At 47.0% G+C, this 17597-nt stretch overlaps 1 protein-coding gene across 1 annotated transcript; it reads right to left on the reverse strand.

Moving 5' to 3' along the window:
- Positions 1-226: 226 nt before the first annotated feature.
- LOC141977515 (IgGFc-binding protein-like) lies at positions 227-17140 on the reverse strand. The gene is made up of 12 exons (XM_074939034.1): positions 17105-17140; positions 14916-15308; positions 14128-14414; positions 12684-12949; positions 11871-12469; positions 10459-11023; positions 8865-9463; positions 7986-8550; positions 6847-7046; positions 5751-6143; positions 3328-3614; positions 227-503 (listed from the first exon to the last, which is right to left on the reverse strand). The coding sequence occupies exons 1-12, from the start codon at positions 17138-17140 to the stop codon at positions 227-229; spliced, it is 4467 nt and encodes a 1488-aa protein (XP_074795135.1).
- Positions 17141-17597: the final 457 nt, after the last annotated feature.

Below are 17597 nucleotides of genomic sequence, written 5' to 3' on the forward strand. Positions count from 1 at the left end.
GTAGTCTGGTATTGTTCCTTCCCTCCTCTTTACGTTGGAATTGGGGAAGCTGTGACAATTGTGTTGCACGTGCACATTGTGGAAATGCTGCTTGTGTTTTGCACTGCTGGTATGTCAGGGCCCTGACTTTCGAGAACACTGTATCACATTCACACAGTCAATAGGTCATTGTAAAGCTGGGATACCATAGACAGGGAATAGCCATTTTAAATAAAAGCAAAGACCCTTATCGCTTACTGCATCCCATCCGCGGTCTCCAGTTGGCCATTTTCACACCGACAATGGTGCATATCTCATCGTAAGATTCGATCGCGGCACACAGCATGCGATTGCCCAGGCCATACTGACAAAGGTCGTAGACACAGGACTCATAGTAAGGGGATGGGCTCTCGTGCCAGTGACACTCAGAGAAAGGTCCCGAGCGGTTCGTGAGGATCCCACACAGTTGCTGGAACACGTGTAATTTTGGACAAGGCACAAGGTTGCCAGTGTCATTCGTACACCTGGAAGAGTCACGTTAATAATGGTTACAAGGTTTTTTCTCTCATCTCGCTAAAGAGTCAGGATGCACACGGGAGCACAGGCCAGTCCCTGATATAGCATGTTGATGCATTCCACATTCACATTTTTAGTGAGTACTTCATTACTTTAATTTTAGCTTTTCATCAGAAACTGACATTGTGAATAGCAGAGTCCAGTGTGAAACTCACCTGCAGGGCGAGCTTCTCAGATTTTGCCGGATGCTGCAGGGGACCCTGGGAAGTCTTCACCCCAATCCTGTGCCTCTTGAAGTAAAGGGAACCTAACGTAAAAAAGGGCCTGACCCTGCACCATTGAATTCCTGGGAGTTCTGCCCATTGACATCAATGAGCACAGCCTGGGCACCAAAGGAACCTTCTCCCACTTTCACTGGAGGACAGGTCCATCAATGGCTATTAGGCAAGATGGCTAAGCCTCTGACTGCCAGACGATGGGAGTGGACAACCGGGGATGGATCACTCCATGGCTGCCTGTTCTGTTCATTCCCTCTGAAGCAGCCAGTTCATGAACTCCACCGCTGTGGCTGTCAGCCTTTCCGGGCTCCAGACTCATGTGTAAATGTTGATGGCCTTTCACAAGCCACTAAATGGGCTGGTGGAGGGGAAGCTGGGTTCTTCCCCTGGAGAGGTATAGGGTGGGGGTGAGAGGCCCTGTGGGGGTTGCAGAGCCCCTCCTCCCCGCAGCACTGACTCCTGTGGTTCCAATCCAATGGGGCTGGCTGAGCTGGACTTTCTGCTCCGGGCTTTGTGATTTCTGGGGTTGCACCACTGCTCAGGTTTGGCCCAGCCGCCCCTCTGGCATGTCACATCTCAAAGAGTGGTGCAGCGCCCCCACTCACCAAGTTGGGGCACAACTCCCACAAATGTGACCCAGCCAGCCCCTCATCAGTGCAGGCTGGCAAACCTTACCAGAGCAATGACCCCGAGGTCGTAGTGCACAGAGCATGGAACTGAGCTCAGTCAGCTCCAGTGGGCCAGAGCCACCACACAAACTTTGACATGGTGACTGGGTCATGATCCAGGGTTGAGAAACGCTGGTCTAAGACTCCAGTGTATGGGGCCCACACCGTCCTTGGGGGCTTCTGGGTATCAGCGCTCTACAAACAACAGGAGGGAAATATGGAAACTGCGTTCCCAGAAGGCCCAGGGAACAGGCCACTTGTAGGCTGGAGACTCCAGCCAGTAGGAGGAGCAGCAGCAGCAGCATCCAAAGCAGGGACATCTGGTCATGTGGACACTCAGAACTGTCTAGAGCTTTGCATCCACATTTTGTGCTTGTGCTGATGGGTTGTTTGGCCCAACCCTCCTGTGTCCTCATAAGAACATAAGAATGGCCCTACTGGGTCAGATCAAAGGTCTATCCAGACCAGTATCCTGTCTACTGACAGTGGCCAATGCCAGGTGCCCCAGAGGGAGTGAACCTAACAGGTAATGATCAAGTGATCTCTCTCTGCCATCCAACTCCACCCTCTGACAAACAGAGGTTAGGGACACCATTCCTTACCATCCTGGCTAATAGCCATTAATGGACTTAACCTCCATGAATTTATCCAGTTCTCTTTTAAACCCTGTTATAGTCCTAGCCTTTCACCACCTCCTCAGGCAAGGAGTTCCACAAGTTGACTGCGCGCTGTGTGAAGAAGAACTTCCTTTTATTTGTTTTAAACCTGCTGCCCATTAAGTTCATTTGGTGGCCCCTAGTTCTTATATTATGGGAACAAGTAAATAACTTTTCCTTATTCACTTTCTCCACACCACTCATGATTTTACAGACCTCTATCATATTCCCTCTTAGTCTCCTCTCTTCCAAGCTGAAAAGTCCTAGCCTCTTTAATCTCTCCTCATATGGGACCCGTTCCAAACCCCTAATCATTTTAGTTGCCCTTTTCTGAAGCTTTTCTAATGCCAGTATATCTTTTTTGAGATGAGGGGACCACATCTGTACGCAGTATTCAAGTTGTGGGCGTACCATGGATTTATATTAGGGCAATAAGATATTCTCCGTCTTATTCTCTATCCCTTTTTAAATGATTCCTAACATCCCGTTTGCTTTTTGACTGGCACTGCACACTGCGTGGATGTCTTCAGAGAGCTATCCACAATGACTCCAAGATCTTTCTCCTGATCAGTTGTTGCTAAATTAACCCCCATCATATTGTATGTATAGTCAGGGTTATTTTTCCCAATGTGCATTACTTTACGTTTATCCACATTAAATTTCATTTGCCATTTTGTTCCCCAATCACTTAGTTTTGGCACCCTCAAGGTGTCTTCACCTTAGCTTCACCCCGCACCTGCACCTACTACTTCTCCTCCCCTGCCCTGTCCCTCTCACTCTTCCCTTCATTTTTAGCTAACCCCTCCTAACTAAACCCACCTTCATACCCCCAAGAAAATCATGGAATTAACATGCTGTTTGCTAACATCACATTTTCCCCTCTGCTTGTGTGTTCAACCCCTTTTCTCTGCCCTGTGTCTGTCTTGTCTAGTGAGACCCGTGGTCCCCAAACCGTGGGTCGCACTCCCAAGGGGGGCATGGAGGAATGTTCAAGGGGGTGCAGCAGGACCCAGTCCAGCCCCTATGGGGGCAGGGAGGGAGCGCTACCCAACCCCGCTCTGCCCCCAGGTCTGGTCCAGCCCCACCCCCAGCTCCCAGCCCTGAATACCAAATCCCAGCTTGCTGAGCTATTCTTAGATTTTCCAGCCCCTCCAGGAACCCTTCAGGTCTCTGTCAGGATGCTGGTATTTTCCCTTTCTGTAGAAAAAGGTGGCTAGGGGATAAACATACCCTGGAGGGCTGGTGTCAGAAATCCAGGCGTTCCCGAACTGTGTGTTGTTCCTGGCTCTCTCCCCGCTGGGCAGGACCTTATCATCCATGGGATTGCCATTGAAATTCCCACACATCCCACATAGCTGCTTCTGATACTCCGGGCCCACACGGACAAACAAGCTACTGGCACCGTTAAACTGGATCTCCACGCTGCCCTTTGCTCTCACTGTTAGCATGTTCTTCAGTCTCAGGACCTTGGCAACCGTTCCCAGATTTGCTGGTAAGCGAGTCCGTAGCCCATTAACCTGAGACATAAAGGCAAAATTAGTTTCCTAGCCAGTCATTTTGCCTTCTCTAAGCAGGTACCTGCTGCTGCATCAGCTAAGCACTCAGGGTTTTATCAGTCTTCGTCCAGCACATGGAGATAGTATATGAAATTCTGTTTGACAGATCTCTGGGCTGGCACCAAACTCCATCCACATTCACAGTCTTGTAACAATGACACCACTAGGAAATACAAAGTAACTGGATCCTGGGCGGCACTGTATTTGTGCCACAAAATGGCCCATCGGCCAATGCAGACAGTCTCAAGAGAATCACCCCAGTGCAGGGGGATTTTACAGTGATGAAGGATCATTACACCAGCCCTTATCCCACCTTCCCTGGGCCTTGCTCTGACCTCAGGTGGACTGATTTTACACCAGAGTAAGTGCACTGACTGTAACAGGGTTACTAAGGACAGGATCAGGCCTTCTGTTCCTTATTACAACCAGAGATGATTGTGACACTACGCCCCATATTCTTCAGAGAAATATTGTTATAATATGATTATAGCATATCTAAGACGTATTGTATGCAAGATGGGTCTTGTGAGATATCATTGGAAAGGTTATGATTTACTGAATATGATTATCCTACTTGTATGCATGTATCATTTTTGTATCTAGAGTTAGGATTATGGACTATAAATCCGTACTACAAAAGTGATTGCACATGGGGAACACCCACCAGACAAAATGCAGTCAGCCTGGCTGGTTAGCTGGAATCAAATCAATTGACCATTAGGGGGAACAATAGGTCTTTGAAGATGTTAATCTCCCACTTTCCTGGGATGTTACAAAGGGCCTTTGACTCATGGCTGCTTTGACACTGCAGAGTCATGTGATCATGTCAGCAGGTACTGGACTCCTCCATAGAATACCAGTATTTTCCCACTGGGGAGTGAGGTGTGAGGGTGGGAATCACACTGAAAGACAAAGGATTCCCACCATATGTAAGTCCTATTTAAGGCAGGGGAGGTGAGAGCATCAACTTTCCTTCTTCACTGGATCCCTGCGCAGGATGACTGCTGTGAACATCTAAGAAACAAAGACAAAGGCTGGGGGGGGGGGGGGGGAGGGGAGGACTGAGCCCTGACTGGGAAGGTGTCTGTCCTGTGAAAGAAATACCTGGAGTTTTAAGCTGCAAGCAAGAACAGCTTGCTTGCAAGAACCTCTCCAATCTGTCTAACCCAATTACATCTAGGGTGAGAAACTACAACTTGTAACCAGTTTTTTTAGTATCTTAAGCTTAATATTGTGGTGGTTTTTTTTATTTGCTTGGTAATCTGCTTTGATCTGTTTGCTATCCCTTAGAATCACTTAAAATCTATATTTTGTAGTTAATAAACTTGGTTTTGTTTATTCTCAAACCAGTTTGTGGAATTCATAACTGGGGGCGGGAGAGCAGGGAGGAAGCTGTGTATATCTTCCTCCATATTGAGGGAAGGAGCAAATTTCATGAGCTTATACTGCACAGTTCTCTGAGTGCTGGGAAACTCTCTGGCTGAAGCCTTCCCATGCAGTGCTGATTTCAGTGTCTGTGCCTCTCTGCAGCTGGATGTGTTCCTACCTACGTGTGTGCTGGAGGAGGCTTGAGGGCCTGGCTCAGCAGGACACTGTCAGGAAGCCCAGGCTGGCCGAACAGGCGAGCTCAGTGGTACCCCAGTATATCAGGCGGCATCCCAGAGTGGGGGGGATGTAACCCGTCAAAGGATGATCAAGATTTTGAAGTCACCAATCATTTAGAATTCCTCCATTCTGGGGCACTGAATGTGATACCTCACAAGGCCTGACCTTAAGACTTAAGACCTTAAGAATGCTGAGCACCTCCCCTTGGATAAGGAGGCTCCTTCTGATGCCTCAGGTGGAATATCCAAACACTGATCCACCCCCAATCACTACACCCTTGAAAACATTGAAGGGACCAGAAGTAAAATCCCACACAACAAGAAACAGATATTGCCTGACTCCTGAAACAACTGGAAACAGAAATCGAGGAGAAAAGTCTCTCTCTGTATTTTAGACACAGAAGAATCCTTCTGCCTCTAAAACACCGACAGTGAAACCACTAGACACAATATTTATTATTATTAATTATTATTATTACACAGGTCAACTCACATGAACAGCTTTGCCTCTCTCTAGGACAATATTAGCATTAAAATTGCCAGTGCTGAGCCAAATTTCCACTCGGTAAACGAAAGACACCCGGGGATTCCGGAAATGCCTGTTTGCGGTCACCACGCGGAAAGACAAGTCCAAGGAGGAGTTGCAGGTGTGGGAGACCTCGTAGTCACATATGCCTTGGAAATGTGCCACAGCCCCATCAAATGTAAAGTAGTGAGGATCCCCTGTTACAACACAAGTAGTCAAGAGACTCTGGCATCCCAGCTTGCTGTTCTTCACAGTACACTGCTGGCCTGGGTAGCATTTAGCTCGGAAGCAACGGAAATGGTCTCGGGAGTCACAGCTACATCTTTGGGTACAACCAGAGAACCAGACGTGGTCTCCAACCTGGGATGGAGAGACAGAAGAAATAAATTATCCTCATCATCAGCATCATCACCAGCACAACCTCTTAACCAAATCCCAGAGGAAATCTCAGAACCAAGACAGGCCAAAATGTACCAGAGCTCTTTGTGTTTGGTCAGCTCCTCTTGCTCTCTAGCAAAGCAGAGAGAAAAGAAAGTGTTCAAAGAGACATGGACCAAGATTAGAACTGGCTGAAATTTTCCATTTGAAAAATTTTTATTTTTATTTTTTTACATAACAGGGCTTTTCCATAACAACAAACATTTCTGGGGGAATGTCCAATTTTGATGAAAAACTTCAGATTTTCATGAGAAAAAAAAACAGTGAACATAACCTGGTTTCCAGCAACTGAAAAACAAATGATTTTGGCCAGCAACTGAACCTATTTGGTTTTACACCAAAACTTTTCAATATTTAGCCAAAATTTGACTTGAAGCTGAAAACATCAGAACTGTTGAAGAAAAATTTTGATGATGAAAACATTTATTTTTCACTGAAACTTTTCATTGGAAAACAGAACATTTCCTGATGAGCTGTATCTCAGATACTCCCCATGGAATGTGTGGGCTCATGGAAAAGCAGGTTCTTTACTCTCTGAAAAAAAGAAATCAGATTTTCTTCCATATGTTCAAATGCACCCAAATTCCCCCGTGTTGTCTAGTCAGAGTGTGAACTATCAACTCACCTTGTAGTAGTATCCATTGTGCGCACAGCCGCAGTGCTCTGGCAGGACACACTCATCCCCGCTCCACAGGTATCCGTCATTACAAAAACACCCTTCAGAGCATGTGTGCCCACAGTACTTCTGAAGCCAGGATCCAGCACACAGGTCCTGGTAGTGAGTCTCACAGAGCTCATAGTGACTGTGGGGTGGGCACGAAAGGGCTATAAAAGAGGGAATTGGAAGTTCCTGGGGTCACTATCGGCACATTGCTGGAATTATCCAAATAAAACTCAGGATTGAAAACGCAAACAGAGATTTCACAGTAGCAAACCCATTGCTTTTCACTTGGCTACAGGGTCCTTACTTTTTAAGACAGTGATTTTCAAGTGGGCTTCAAAGAGTCCAATTTCAGTGGCATTTGAACCCCAACTCCCTTAGTTCCTTTGAAATTCCCACTTTAAAAGAGGGTTTCAGAGGTTAGAAGGCTTCTCTGTGCAGTCTAAAGGGGAGAGCAGCCCACACCCAATCGACAAGGAAACCCAGAACTGCAAGATGGGAAGAACCGAAATTGCCCAGGAAGATGAGTCCGTGCTCTGTAGTCACAGGAGACTGATCCTGTGCTTCCATGAACATGACTCTAATAGAAGCTCCTGGTGTAAGTCCAGAGGAAGAAGAAATATAAGAGATGAGCCCTCCCTACCACTGTGTATGAGGGTGGATGATTGGCAAACAAGCCTGAATACAATGACACATACATACAATATTTATTGTATAAGGGTTGGATTGAGAACTTCCTCTTCAGATACAGTCTGTAGTATTATGCACAAGAGGCTGAACGGCGGTTGCAGGGGCAACCTTAGTACTGGCATTTCCAAACCCTGCACTGCTTGGCTTTGCAACCTGAATGTCGTTGGAATGTAGTTTTTTGTGTGTGTGTTCTATATTAGGATGTTGCTGTAGTAAGATGAGGTCCTGAAACATAAGTCCTTGTATCAGGGGCCCGGTATGAGGCCTAAGGCCGGAGCTAAAGTAATGGTCAAGACTTAGCTGATATAAAACAAAGTTAAGCTGTGAGCAAAAGGCAGAAGCAGAGTTTGATTTGTCTGTCTGAGCTGACAAAAATACATTTGTTTAGTTACATGGAAATTATGGTCACTTACCACAGAAAGACTCGCTCCTCCAAGGTGAGATGGTGACATTTGCTCTCTGGCAGGCGGCTGCATATGTCTGAATGGACTGGCACAGGACACTGCTCTCCCCTCCTGACACACACAGGTCAAAGATGCAATCAGACAGATAGGGGCCTGGATCAATCTGGGAGTGGCAAGAGGCAAATGGCCCATTGGGATCCTGGATCACCCAGCACCGGGACTTGGATTGCACCAGACTTTCCTCCTCTTCACACCCAGGGCAGGAATCAGAGCAGCCGTCGTCACAGCCAGGGACATTCTCCGACTTCCAGTCTGCAGCGAAGTGGAAGGCATCCCTCCTTAGGGAGCCATTACGTGTCACAAAGTCATCCTCAGCCACGGCATTGAAGTTCCCGCACAGCCCACAGGTCTGGCCTTGGTACTCAGGGGGCAGGGTGACAAAGAGGCTGTGGGCCAGGTCGTAGCTCACACTCAGCCCAAACTCTGTTTTCACTACCGTGTACTGTCCAGCCTGATAAATGATGATTTCGCCTGCATTGACACTCACTGGGAGGGTTGCAGTGACCCCATCAATCTGATTGAGAGAAATAGCAGCAAAGAGATTATTCCTGGGAATTAATCCTGCAGACAGTTCAAGGCCACATTCAGATGAGGAAGGCCTACAGGTGGTTGAGGAAATGAGGGAAAACAAAAAACAACAATGGTCTGTTTGAATGGCTTGATACTAACCTTCTATACTTATTGTTCCAGAACAAGGCAGTGGAGGGTAGATGACAATAAATACTTCTGCACTGACTGGGATGGGGGAAAGTAATTGAATAGATGAGCTAGCAACCTCTATCACTAACTTATCTGGTTTCCCAAAGAGCACTAGCCCCATGGAATTACCTTGACTGTCCCCTGCTGCCCTCTCTGCAGATGGATCTCAGTCTTGCTCACAAGGACAAACACCTCCGAGGTCACAGCCATAGGAACCTGGGGCAGGTTTCCGTTCTTCACTTCCACTCTGAAGAAGGATAAGGACTTTGATGCCCCACACAGTTCAGCAAACACATATTTGCAGGTGCCCTGGAAATCGTATCGCTTCCCATCAAACGTAGTGTAATGGGGCAGACCAGAAGCCCAGCAGATGCCGTTGGTTCGCTCATGGCACCCATAAGCTCCCTTTCGAGTGCCACAGAATTCCCCAGGGGCACAGGCAGAGCGGGAGCACTGGACAGCATGGGAGGAGCCGTCACATCTGCACAATCTCCCGCAATTTTCTCCTTCCCAGAAGCTTTCCCCTGCCAGGTGGTATCTGCCATTGTGGGTGCAGCCACACTGCTCTGGAGGCACACAGTCAGTGCCACTCCGCACAAAGCCAGGGTCACACTGGCACCCTTCTTCACACGCAGTCCGGCAGTGGGAGGGCACAGCAGGGTGGGCACAAGAGGCCGGGCAGGAAGGTCCACAGAGCTCATAGTGGCTGTTGGGGGGACAGGTTAATTCTGAAAGGGAGATTAAGAACTGTGGTTAGAAATACAGAAGGAACGCTGCAGGGAATCCTCCCAGGCAGGAAACATCATAAAAGAAATAAAAATGAAGTAGGAAAGAGCCAAAAAATGAATATTCCTTTGTAATGTGTATTTCTTGATATTCAGGTTTTGTATTCTGTTACAAAATCACGTTTTCCATAATTAATATACTTACTAAGTGATACAAGTGTGTTATTACACCTCTGTGGCTAGCACTGTTGGCTGGACCATAGGTTTCACAGAAAGTCCAGCGCCGTCACATTGGCAGAAAATCCCTGAGAATCCTGCAGTGCAGTATTTATAGAGAATGCTATTCTATTAAAGTTGTTGAAAATAAAGCCCCTTCTGCCTAAATCTGGTCGCTGTTCAGGAGACACTTAAAAATCCCGTGGCATTTTCAAACAGAGTAGCAGTGTCCTGGCTAAAATTTTCTCATTCAATAAAAATTATTTCTAATGTCTGAGGCTGTGTACATACCATTCCTGGGAGAACAATATCTGCTGCACTTCTCTATATAGTTAATGCATAGTGACTATCTAGCTCATTGCTTTCTGGGGTGCTTGGGACACCATAATTGGAATTGAGGAAACCGAACTCCACTCTATATCTGGAATGTCAATATACTCTATTACAGCTAACCAGAAAAGAAGATTTTAACTGCCCATTATAGTCTAAGTGCTATCATTATTCACAGAAGGTAAAAAAAAAAGACAGAAGTTCTTATTCTCTGGTGCTGTACATATTGTATGGTCATTTACACCCATATGATCTGAGAGTTAAATGGCTTTAAAATGTTATCCCATCACAAAAAGAGTGTTGACTCCCCAACGTGCACAAAGGCTGCACAAGGTGCAAATCAATGGAGAATCTACTCAGAGTTCCCATGCCCGGTGGTTGAGTGATTTAAAAAAATGTGAGAAATTTGTGGGTTACCATTAACGAAGGCTCTCCTGAAATCAGTGGCTTACCACACCCAGCCAGCTGTCTCCATGGTTGTATGACGATGCCGTGACTTTGGCAATGCACAGCATACCTCCGAAGCGTATCGCAGAGCGTTTTGTGGCTGCCTTTGGTGGCACAGAGATCATGCACACAGCTCTCCAGGAACATCTGAGCATTAGTAAGGTTGCTACAACGTTTGAAAGGTCCTTCCATGTCTGTTATGACCCCACAGTAGCTCTGAACTCTGTACTTGTTTTTAGCTCCTTTGTTGCATTCAGTTTGTGGACCAACAGCTGTGCAATGGAAAGGGGAATCGACATCCTTCCAGCTATTCATAAAAGAGACAAGGTCCGGAGCCACAGATCCATTGGGCATCCTGAAATCATCGCTTTGGTTCCCATTGAAGTCTCCTCCGAGCCCGCAGACCAGCCCAGAGTAAATCTCAGGTATAGTAATCGTCACATAGTGGGACCAGTCATAGGATACAGAGAGGCCAAATTCTGTCTGGATTATGACAGATGAGCCGCTGTAATAGGCATAGAGTTTACCTGATGCTAGGACAAGGGGCAGATTGACCAGGGATCCATTCACCTAAGGGGAAGAATTCAGCATGACCAGGAAAGATTCTGAAGAATCAGCATCATGTTTGCAAATAATAATCTCCTTTCTTAGCCCCTTCTAGCATCAGCTTTATCATCCTTTGCTTCAAAATGTGTTGGTGTATGCCAGTGTGATGTACGTACAACTCTCAACCTATTCATATGGTGTTCTACCAACCCCTCTCTTCTTTGCTTCTGCAGTCCCTACCCATCCCCTCTCGCCTTTTAAAAACAAGGTCTCTGCCCACCCTGAATACCAGTCCCTGCACATTGGTACCACATGCCAGGGTGCACCACTCATTGCAGAGGTTTGATTTTAGGCTGCTGGAGAGACACGAGCAGCCCCTTTGCAATGCCTGTTCTTTGTACAGGGGAGAACGTTCCAAGCTTCTCTGTTCTGTGGCTTGATTTTCAGGGATGCTAAGCACCTCCAGCCCCCATGGAAGCTGACAGCAGCTGCAAGTGCTCCGTCCCTCTGAAAATCCACCCATTGGTTCCTAAGGTCAGCTGATTGCACCAGTGCTGGTAGAGGGGCAGGGGAAAGTATGGGGGATACACTGACTTGGGGAAGAGTGTCCCAGCTGATGAGGTGAAAGACAGAGGACCTGCCTTCACATCCCTATCCTTCCTAGCATTGGAAGTGTCATACTCACCTACAGAGAAAGAGAGAGAGAGAGGCAGCATCCCCATGGGAGACAGGGAAATGGGTGGGAAAAGATGGGCGATGAAGCAGGACACTACAGGGGTAACACTTAACATTTTCAGGGTCCCTCCCTAATTGGTGAGCCCCCCTCTCATTATCAAGAGCAGTTGGAAAAAAATTAAATTCAAGCTCTCACCTGCACTTGGCCATACTGTCCCACTGCTACAGCAATATGCTCCCTGTAGACATCCAGCTCCACCAGGCGTGTCCAGGACGCCGTGATGGAGCCCCTGTGCTCATTTTCCACTTTGACAGTGAAGTCAGGGAGATTCCCAGGGGGGCCACAGTACTTGCTCAGAGTGTATTTGCAGGTTCCTTTAGAGTCAAAAGCAAGTCCATCAAAAATGTGATAGTGGGGGTGTCCAAACACCAATAGGGTGCCAAATTTTACAGGATAGCAGCCTCGGCTGCCATCCACAACTTTACATATTTCCAGAGCCCCACAGGCATGATCCTGGCATTGCATGGGCTGGGCAGGCTGCCGGCAGCTGCATTTCCTGCGGCAGGTGTCTGTCAGGATCACCTCCTCTCCCAGCTGGTGATACTGACCATTCAATGTGCAGCCGCACTGGCTCACAGGCACACAGCGTCCAGCGTCCAGAGCATACCCTTCCCTGCAGAAGCATCCCGCCACGCAGGGCTTTGTGCATTGGACGGATGAATTCAGGCTGATGCAAGAGGCAGGGCAGGGAGGGCCACAGAAATCAAAATAGGTGTTGGCTGGGCAGGTGACACCTAGGGAAGAAAAGGGATGAAGAGTCACCTGTACATACCGGTGCTGAGAGTGTTTTACAAACAAGTTACAAATTTTCCACGAACACTAAGATTCTTTTCACTATTGAGTATCCAAGAGGAGCTTCTTTGATGATTTCTTCAATGGCATAACTTCTCAATCCACCTTGAGGGCTCTATGAACTTAGAGGAAAACAAAAGACGCCCTGTTGCTTACCACAGCACAGCCCTTGCCTCCACTGTGCTACTTTCACACCGTGAAAAGCACACATCTCATCGTAGGATTCGACCGCGGCACACAGCATGTGATTGCCCAGTCCGTACTGGCAGAGGTCGTAGACACAGGACTCATAGTAAGGGGCTGGGCTCTCGTGCCAGTGACACTCAGAAAAAGGCCCGGAGCGATTCGTTAGGATCCCACACAGCTGCTGGAACTCATTCAATTTTGTACATGCCTCTGTGTTGCCAGTGTCATTCTTACACCTGAAAGTGTCATGCGAATACCAGTTACAGGGTTATTTCTTTTACCAGAGGCATATTTTTAAAGAGTCAGAACATGTGTCTATGTACAAACCAATTTCTGACATGGCTCAAGACTTATTACAGAAATTCTTCCTTCCCCACTCTCATAGAAGCATACACTGTCAGGGTTGGAAGGGACCTCAGGAGGTCATCTAGTTCAACCCCCTTCTCAAAGCAGGACCAACCTCAACTAAATCATCCCAGCCAGGGCTTTCAAATTGGAGATTCCACCACCTCCCTAGGGAACCCATTCCAGTGCTTCATCACCCTCTTGTTGAAATAGTGTTTCCTGATATCCAACCTAGACCTCCCCCACTGCAACTTGAGACCATTGCTCCTTGTTCTGTCATCTGCCGCCACTGAGAACAGCCGAGCTCCATCCTCTTTGGAGCCCCCCTTCAGGCAGCTGAAGGCTGCTATCAAATCCCCCCTTTGCCGGGAGAGCTCTCGGCCAGTGCTGGAGCTGCGACTGCATGGCCATGTTAAAGTGCTGCTGTGGCAGCACTGTAACGTTGGTAGTGAAGACACACCCTTACAGTCACTGCTTCCCGGGACAGAGTCCCTCCCCCGGAAGTACGGCTGACACTCATTGTTCCTGCATGCATAATTTTACATTTGGCCATATTAAAATGCATACTGTTGGCTTGCATCCAACTTACCGTGTGATCCAGATCATTCTGTACAGTGCTTAATTTGCAATGAACGAGGTGCCGGGGCTCAAGCAATTAGGTGCCAGGGCTCAAGCAACTTGTTACATTCATAACTGATCCAGGAAGCCCGGAGGTGCCGGGGCTATGAACTGCCCAGCCTAGAGGTGCCGGGGCTCAGCCCTGGTAAGCCCTGGCACAAATTAAGCCCTGATTCCACAGCAGCAAGTCTTAGAGCCCCAGTCAACTAACTCAAGTCCATGGGGCTTGCATTATGGGACTAAAAATAGCAGTGTAGACATTTTTCCTGCTTGGGCTGGAGTCTGGGCTCTAAAACCCTCCCCTCTGGATTCTGAGGCTCACTGCCATGGGGTTTCTTTTGCATTGTAGACATTCCCCTAAAGCAACAGAGTGTAGGGAGAAGGACAGATGTGGCCATGGAAACAGGCATTCACCGACAAAGAAGGGAAGATCAATAGATAACAAACACACCTTGAGGGGCTGATGTCAGAGGTCCAGGCATTCCCAAACTCTGCGTCGTTCGAAGCTCTCTCCCCATTGGGCAGGATTATATCATCCCTGCGATCCCCATTGAAGTTCCCACACATCCCGCACAGCTGCTCCCGATACTCCAGGCCCACACGGACAAACAAGGCATGGCGGCCATTAAACTGGATCTCCAGGTTGGCCTTTGCTTTTAGAGTCACCATGTTCTTCACCCTTGTGATGTTGGCCACGGGTCCCAGCTGAGCTGGTAAAGGAGTCTTCACACTATCAACCTGTAACAAACAATTGTCTGCGACTAAGGAGTCCTATCCTGACTGGCTAATACCTCTGTTCATAAGGGATCACAAAGGGAATCGCCTTCCACAGCAGCATGGCACCAAGATACCTGCCATGGAAGCGCATCCTGTGATTCACAGAGACGTTATACAGGGAGCTGCTCTGCAGCTCAATTACATGATACCTCGAACCTCACCACACTCAGCTGAGCAGGAGCTGAGAGTAGCTATAATGCCCAGCTGAGCAGGACTCTTAGGAGAGGAGTCTCAGCAAGTTTACATGGAGCCGGGATCACAAAAGCACAACTCCAGCACAGAGCTCAGAAGCAGTAGGAGCTCACGGGAAAGCCACTATTGAGGTTCTCTGTAACATACAAGAATAGCAATCCCCCCTCTGATTAGCTATGGAATTCACCTAGTCACCTTGCCACTATTAGATTCTCCTTCCAGTTGTGTCTATTTCTTCTCTGCCCCTTTCTGATAAAGTGCTCAACTCACCAGGACATCTTTGCCTCGCTCCAGAACCACATGGGAATGAAAATGGCCAGTTCTGAGCCAAAGTTCCACTCGGTAAATGAAGGAGACCCGGGGATTCCGGAAATTCCTGTTTGCGGCCACCACCCGGAAGGAGAAGTCGAGGGAGGAGTTGCAGGTGTGCGAGATCTCGTAGGCGCACGTGCCCTGGAAATGGGCCACCGCCCCATCGAAGGTGAAGTAGTGAGGGTCCCCTGTCACCGTGCAGGTGGTCAGCTGGCTCTGGCAGCCCAACTTCCCGTCCTTCACAGCACATTGCTGGCCGGGGTTACAGCTGCTGGGGACGCACCGGAAAGTAGCGGAGGAGTCACAGCTGCACCTTTGGGTGCAATCAGCAAGCCAGAGAAAGTCCCCAACCTGGGATAAAGAGAGAGATTGAAAGTGAAGGGGGAGAAGAAATCAAAATATCATCAAAATATTGTAACAAACACATTAAGAAAATCTGAGAAATAAGACACAAAAAAGAAACAAACCCCAATTCTCGGCAAGAGACGTTTTATATGTGATTCTGACCAACAAGAAGGAATTGGTAATGAATCTGAAGGTGGAAGACAATTTGGGCAAAAGTAATGATGAAAATCATGCTAGATTTCATGATTCTAAGGAAAGGAAGGTGAATGTAGCAGAATAAGGACAATGAACTTCAAAAAAGAGAGAGAGAGAGAGAGAGAGAGAGAGGGAGCTGGCAGTTTGTCAAGGGGACAATATTAAACGCATAATTGCAAATTATCCTGATTTGAAGGAAAGACAGGAAGAATACTAAGAGGCCAATATGGCTTCATTGGCAGCTCTTTAATGACCTGAAAATCAGACAGGAATCCTGTAAAAAGTGGAAAAATGGACTAATTGCTAAAGAGGAGTACAAACGAATAGCACAAGCATAGGGACAAAATCAGAAAAGCTAAGCCCTGGACTACACTACAGAATTAGGTCGATGCAAGGCAGTTTACATCAACCTAACTCCACGTGTCTACGCTAAAATTTCACTCCCGCCAATTTCAGAGTAGCAGCCGTGTTAGTCTGTATTCGCAAAAAGAAAAGGAGGACTTGTGGCACCTTAGAGACTAACCAATTTATTTGACCATCTGCTACTCCAACTTAACTCCGCTTCCATGAGAGGCATAGAGTCAATGTCAATGTATACACTGCATTGCTTACATTGACTGTTGCTGGCTTTCATAGAATCACAGAATCATAGAAGATTAGGGTTGGAAGAGACCTCAGGAGGTCATCTAGTCCAACCCCCTGCTCAAAGCAGGACCAATCTCAATTAAATCATCCCAGCCATCAGAAGCCATCCCACAATGCCCCACACTGGCAGTTCAATCGGTGCAAGTGCTCCTGGTGAGGGCACACACCACTGACAGAAGGCGCATAGTGTAGACATGCACAAGTGATGCAATTACTGCAGCGGCTATATGCTGACATATGTTAGGTTGACTTAATTTTGTTGTGTAGACATGCCCTATGGCACAAAATGAGTTACACCTAGTAAGGGACAAAAAAGGCAATAAAAAGAGGTTCCTGAAATACATTAGAAGCAAGAGAAAGACGAAGGAAAGCTTAGGTCCTCTACTTAGTGGGGAAGGAGAGCTAAAAACTTATGATATCAAGAAGGCTGAGGTGTTTAATGCCTATTTTGCTTCAGTCTTCACCAAAAGTTAATGGTGACTCACCACAACTAACATTAACAAGAGGGAAGGAACACAAGCCAAAATAGAGAAAGAACAGTTTAAAGCATATTTAACTAAGTTAGATGTATTCAAGTCGACAAGGCCTGATTAACTTCATCCTCAGGTACTTAAGGAACCTGTGGAAGCAATCTTGGAACCTTTAGCAATTATCTTCAAAAAAACTCATAGAGGACGAGTGAGATCCCAGAGAACTGGAGAAGGGAAAACATAGAAACTATCTTTTAAAAAGGGAACAAAAAGAACCTAGGGAAGTACAGACCAGTCAGCCTAATTTCAATAGCGGGAAAGATTCTGGAAAAAAATATTAAACAACCAATTTTTAAATACCTAGAGTATAATAGGGTTATAAGGAATAGCCAGCATGGATTTCCAAGGAACAAATCATGCCAAACCAACCTAATTGCCTTCTTTGACAGGGTTACTGGCGGGGATGGCGGGGAAGCAGTAGATGGAATATACCTTGATTTCAGTCAGGCTTTTGACACAGTCCCACATGACATTCCCATAAGCAAACTAGGGAAATGTGGACTAGATGAAATTACATTCGGTGGGTGCACAGCTCTTTGGTACACCATTCTCAAAGAGCAGTTATCAATGGTTTACGGTCAGGCTGAGAGGGCATACCTAGTGGGGTCCCATGGGGGAAGCGGAGTATGCTTATAAAATGTGCAGATGCCACCAAGCTGGGAGGGGTTGCAAACACTTTGGACAACAGGATTAGAATTCAAAATCACCATAACAAATTGTGAAATTTGTCTGAATTCAACAGGATGAAATTCTATAAAGACAAGTGCAAAGTTCTTTGCTTAGGAAGGAAAAATCAGAGTCACAACTACAAAATGGGGAATAACTGGTGAGGTGGTCGTGTGGCTGAAAAGGGTTTTAGGGTAATAGTGGGTTACAAATTGAATATGAGTCAACAATGTGATGCAGTTACGAAAAAGTGAATATA

The sequence above is a fragment of the Natator depressus genome, chromosome 24 (genome assembly GCF_965152275.1).
Source record: "Natator depressus isolate rNatDep1 chromosome 24, rNatDep2.hap1, whole genome shotgun sequence".
Lineage (NCBI taxonomy): Eukaryota > Metazoa > Chordata > Testudines > Cheloniidae > Natator > Natator depressus.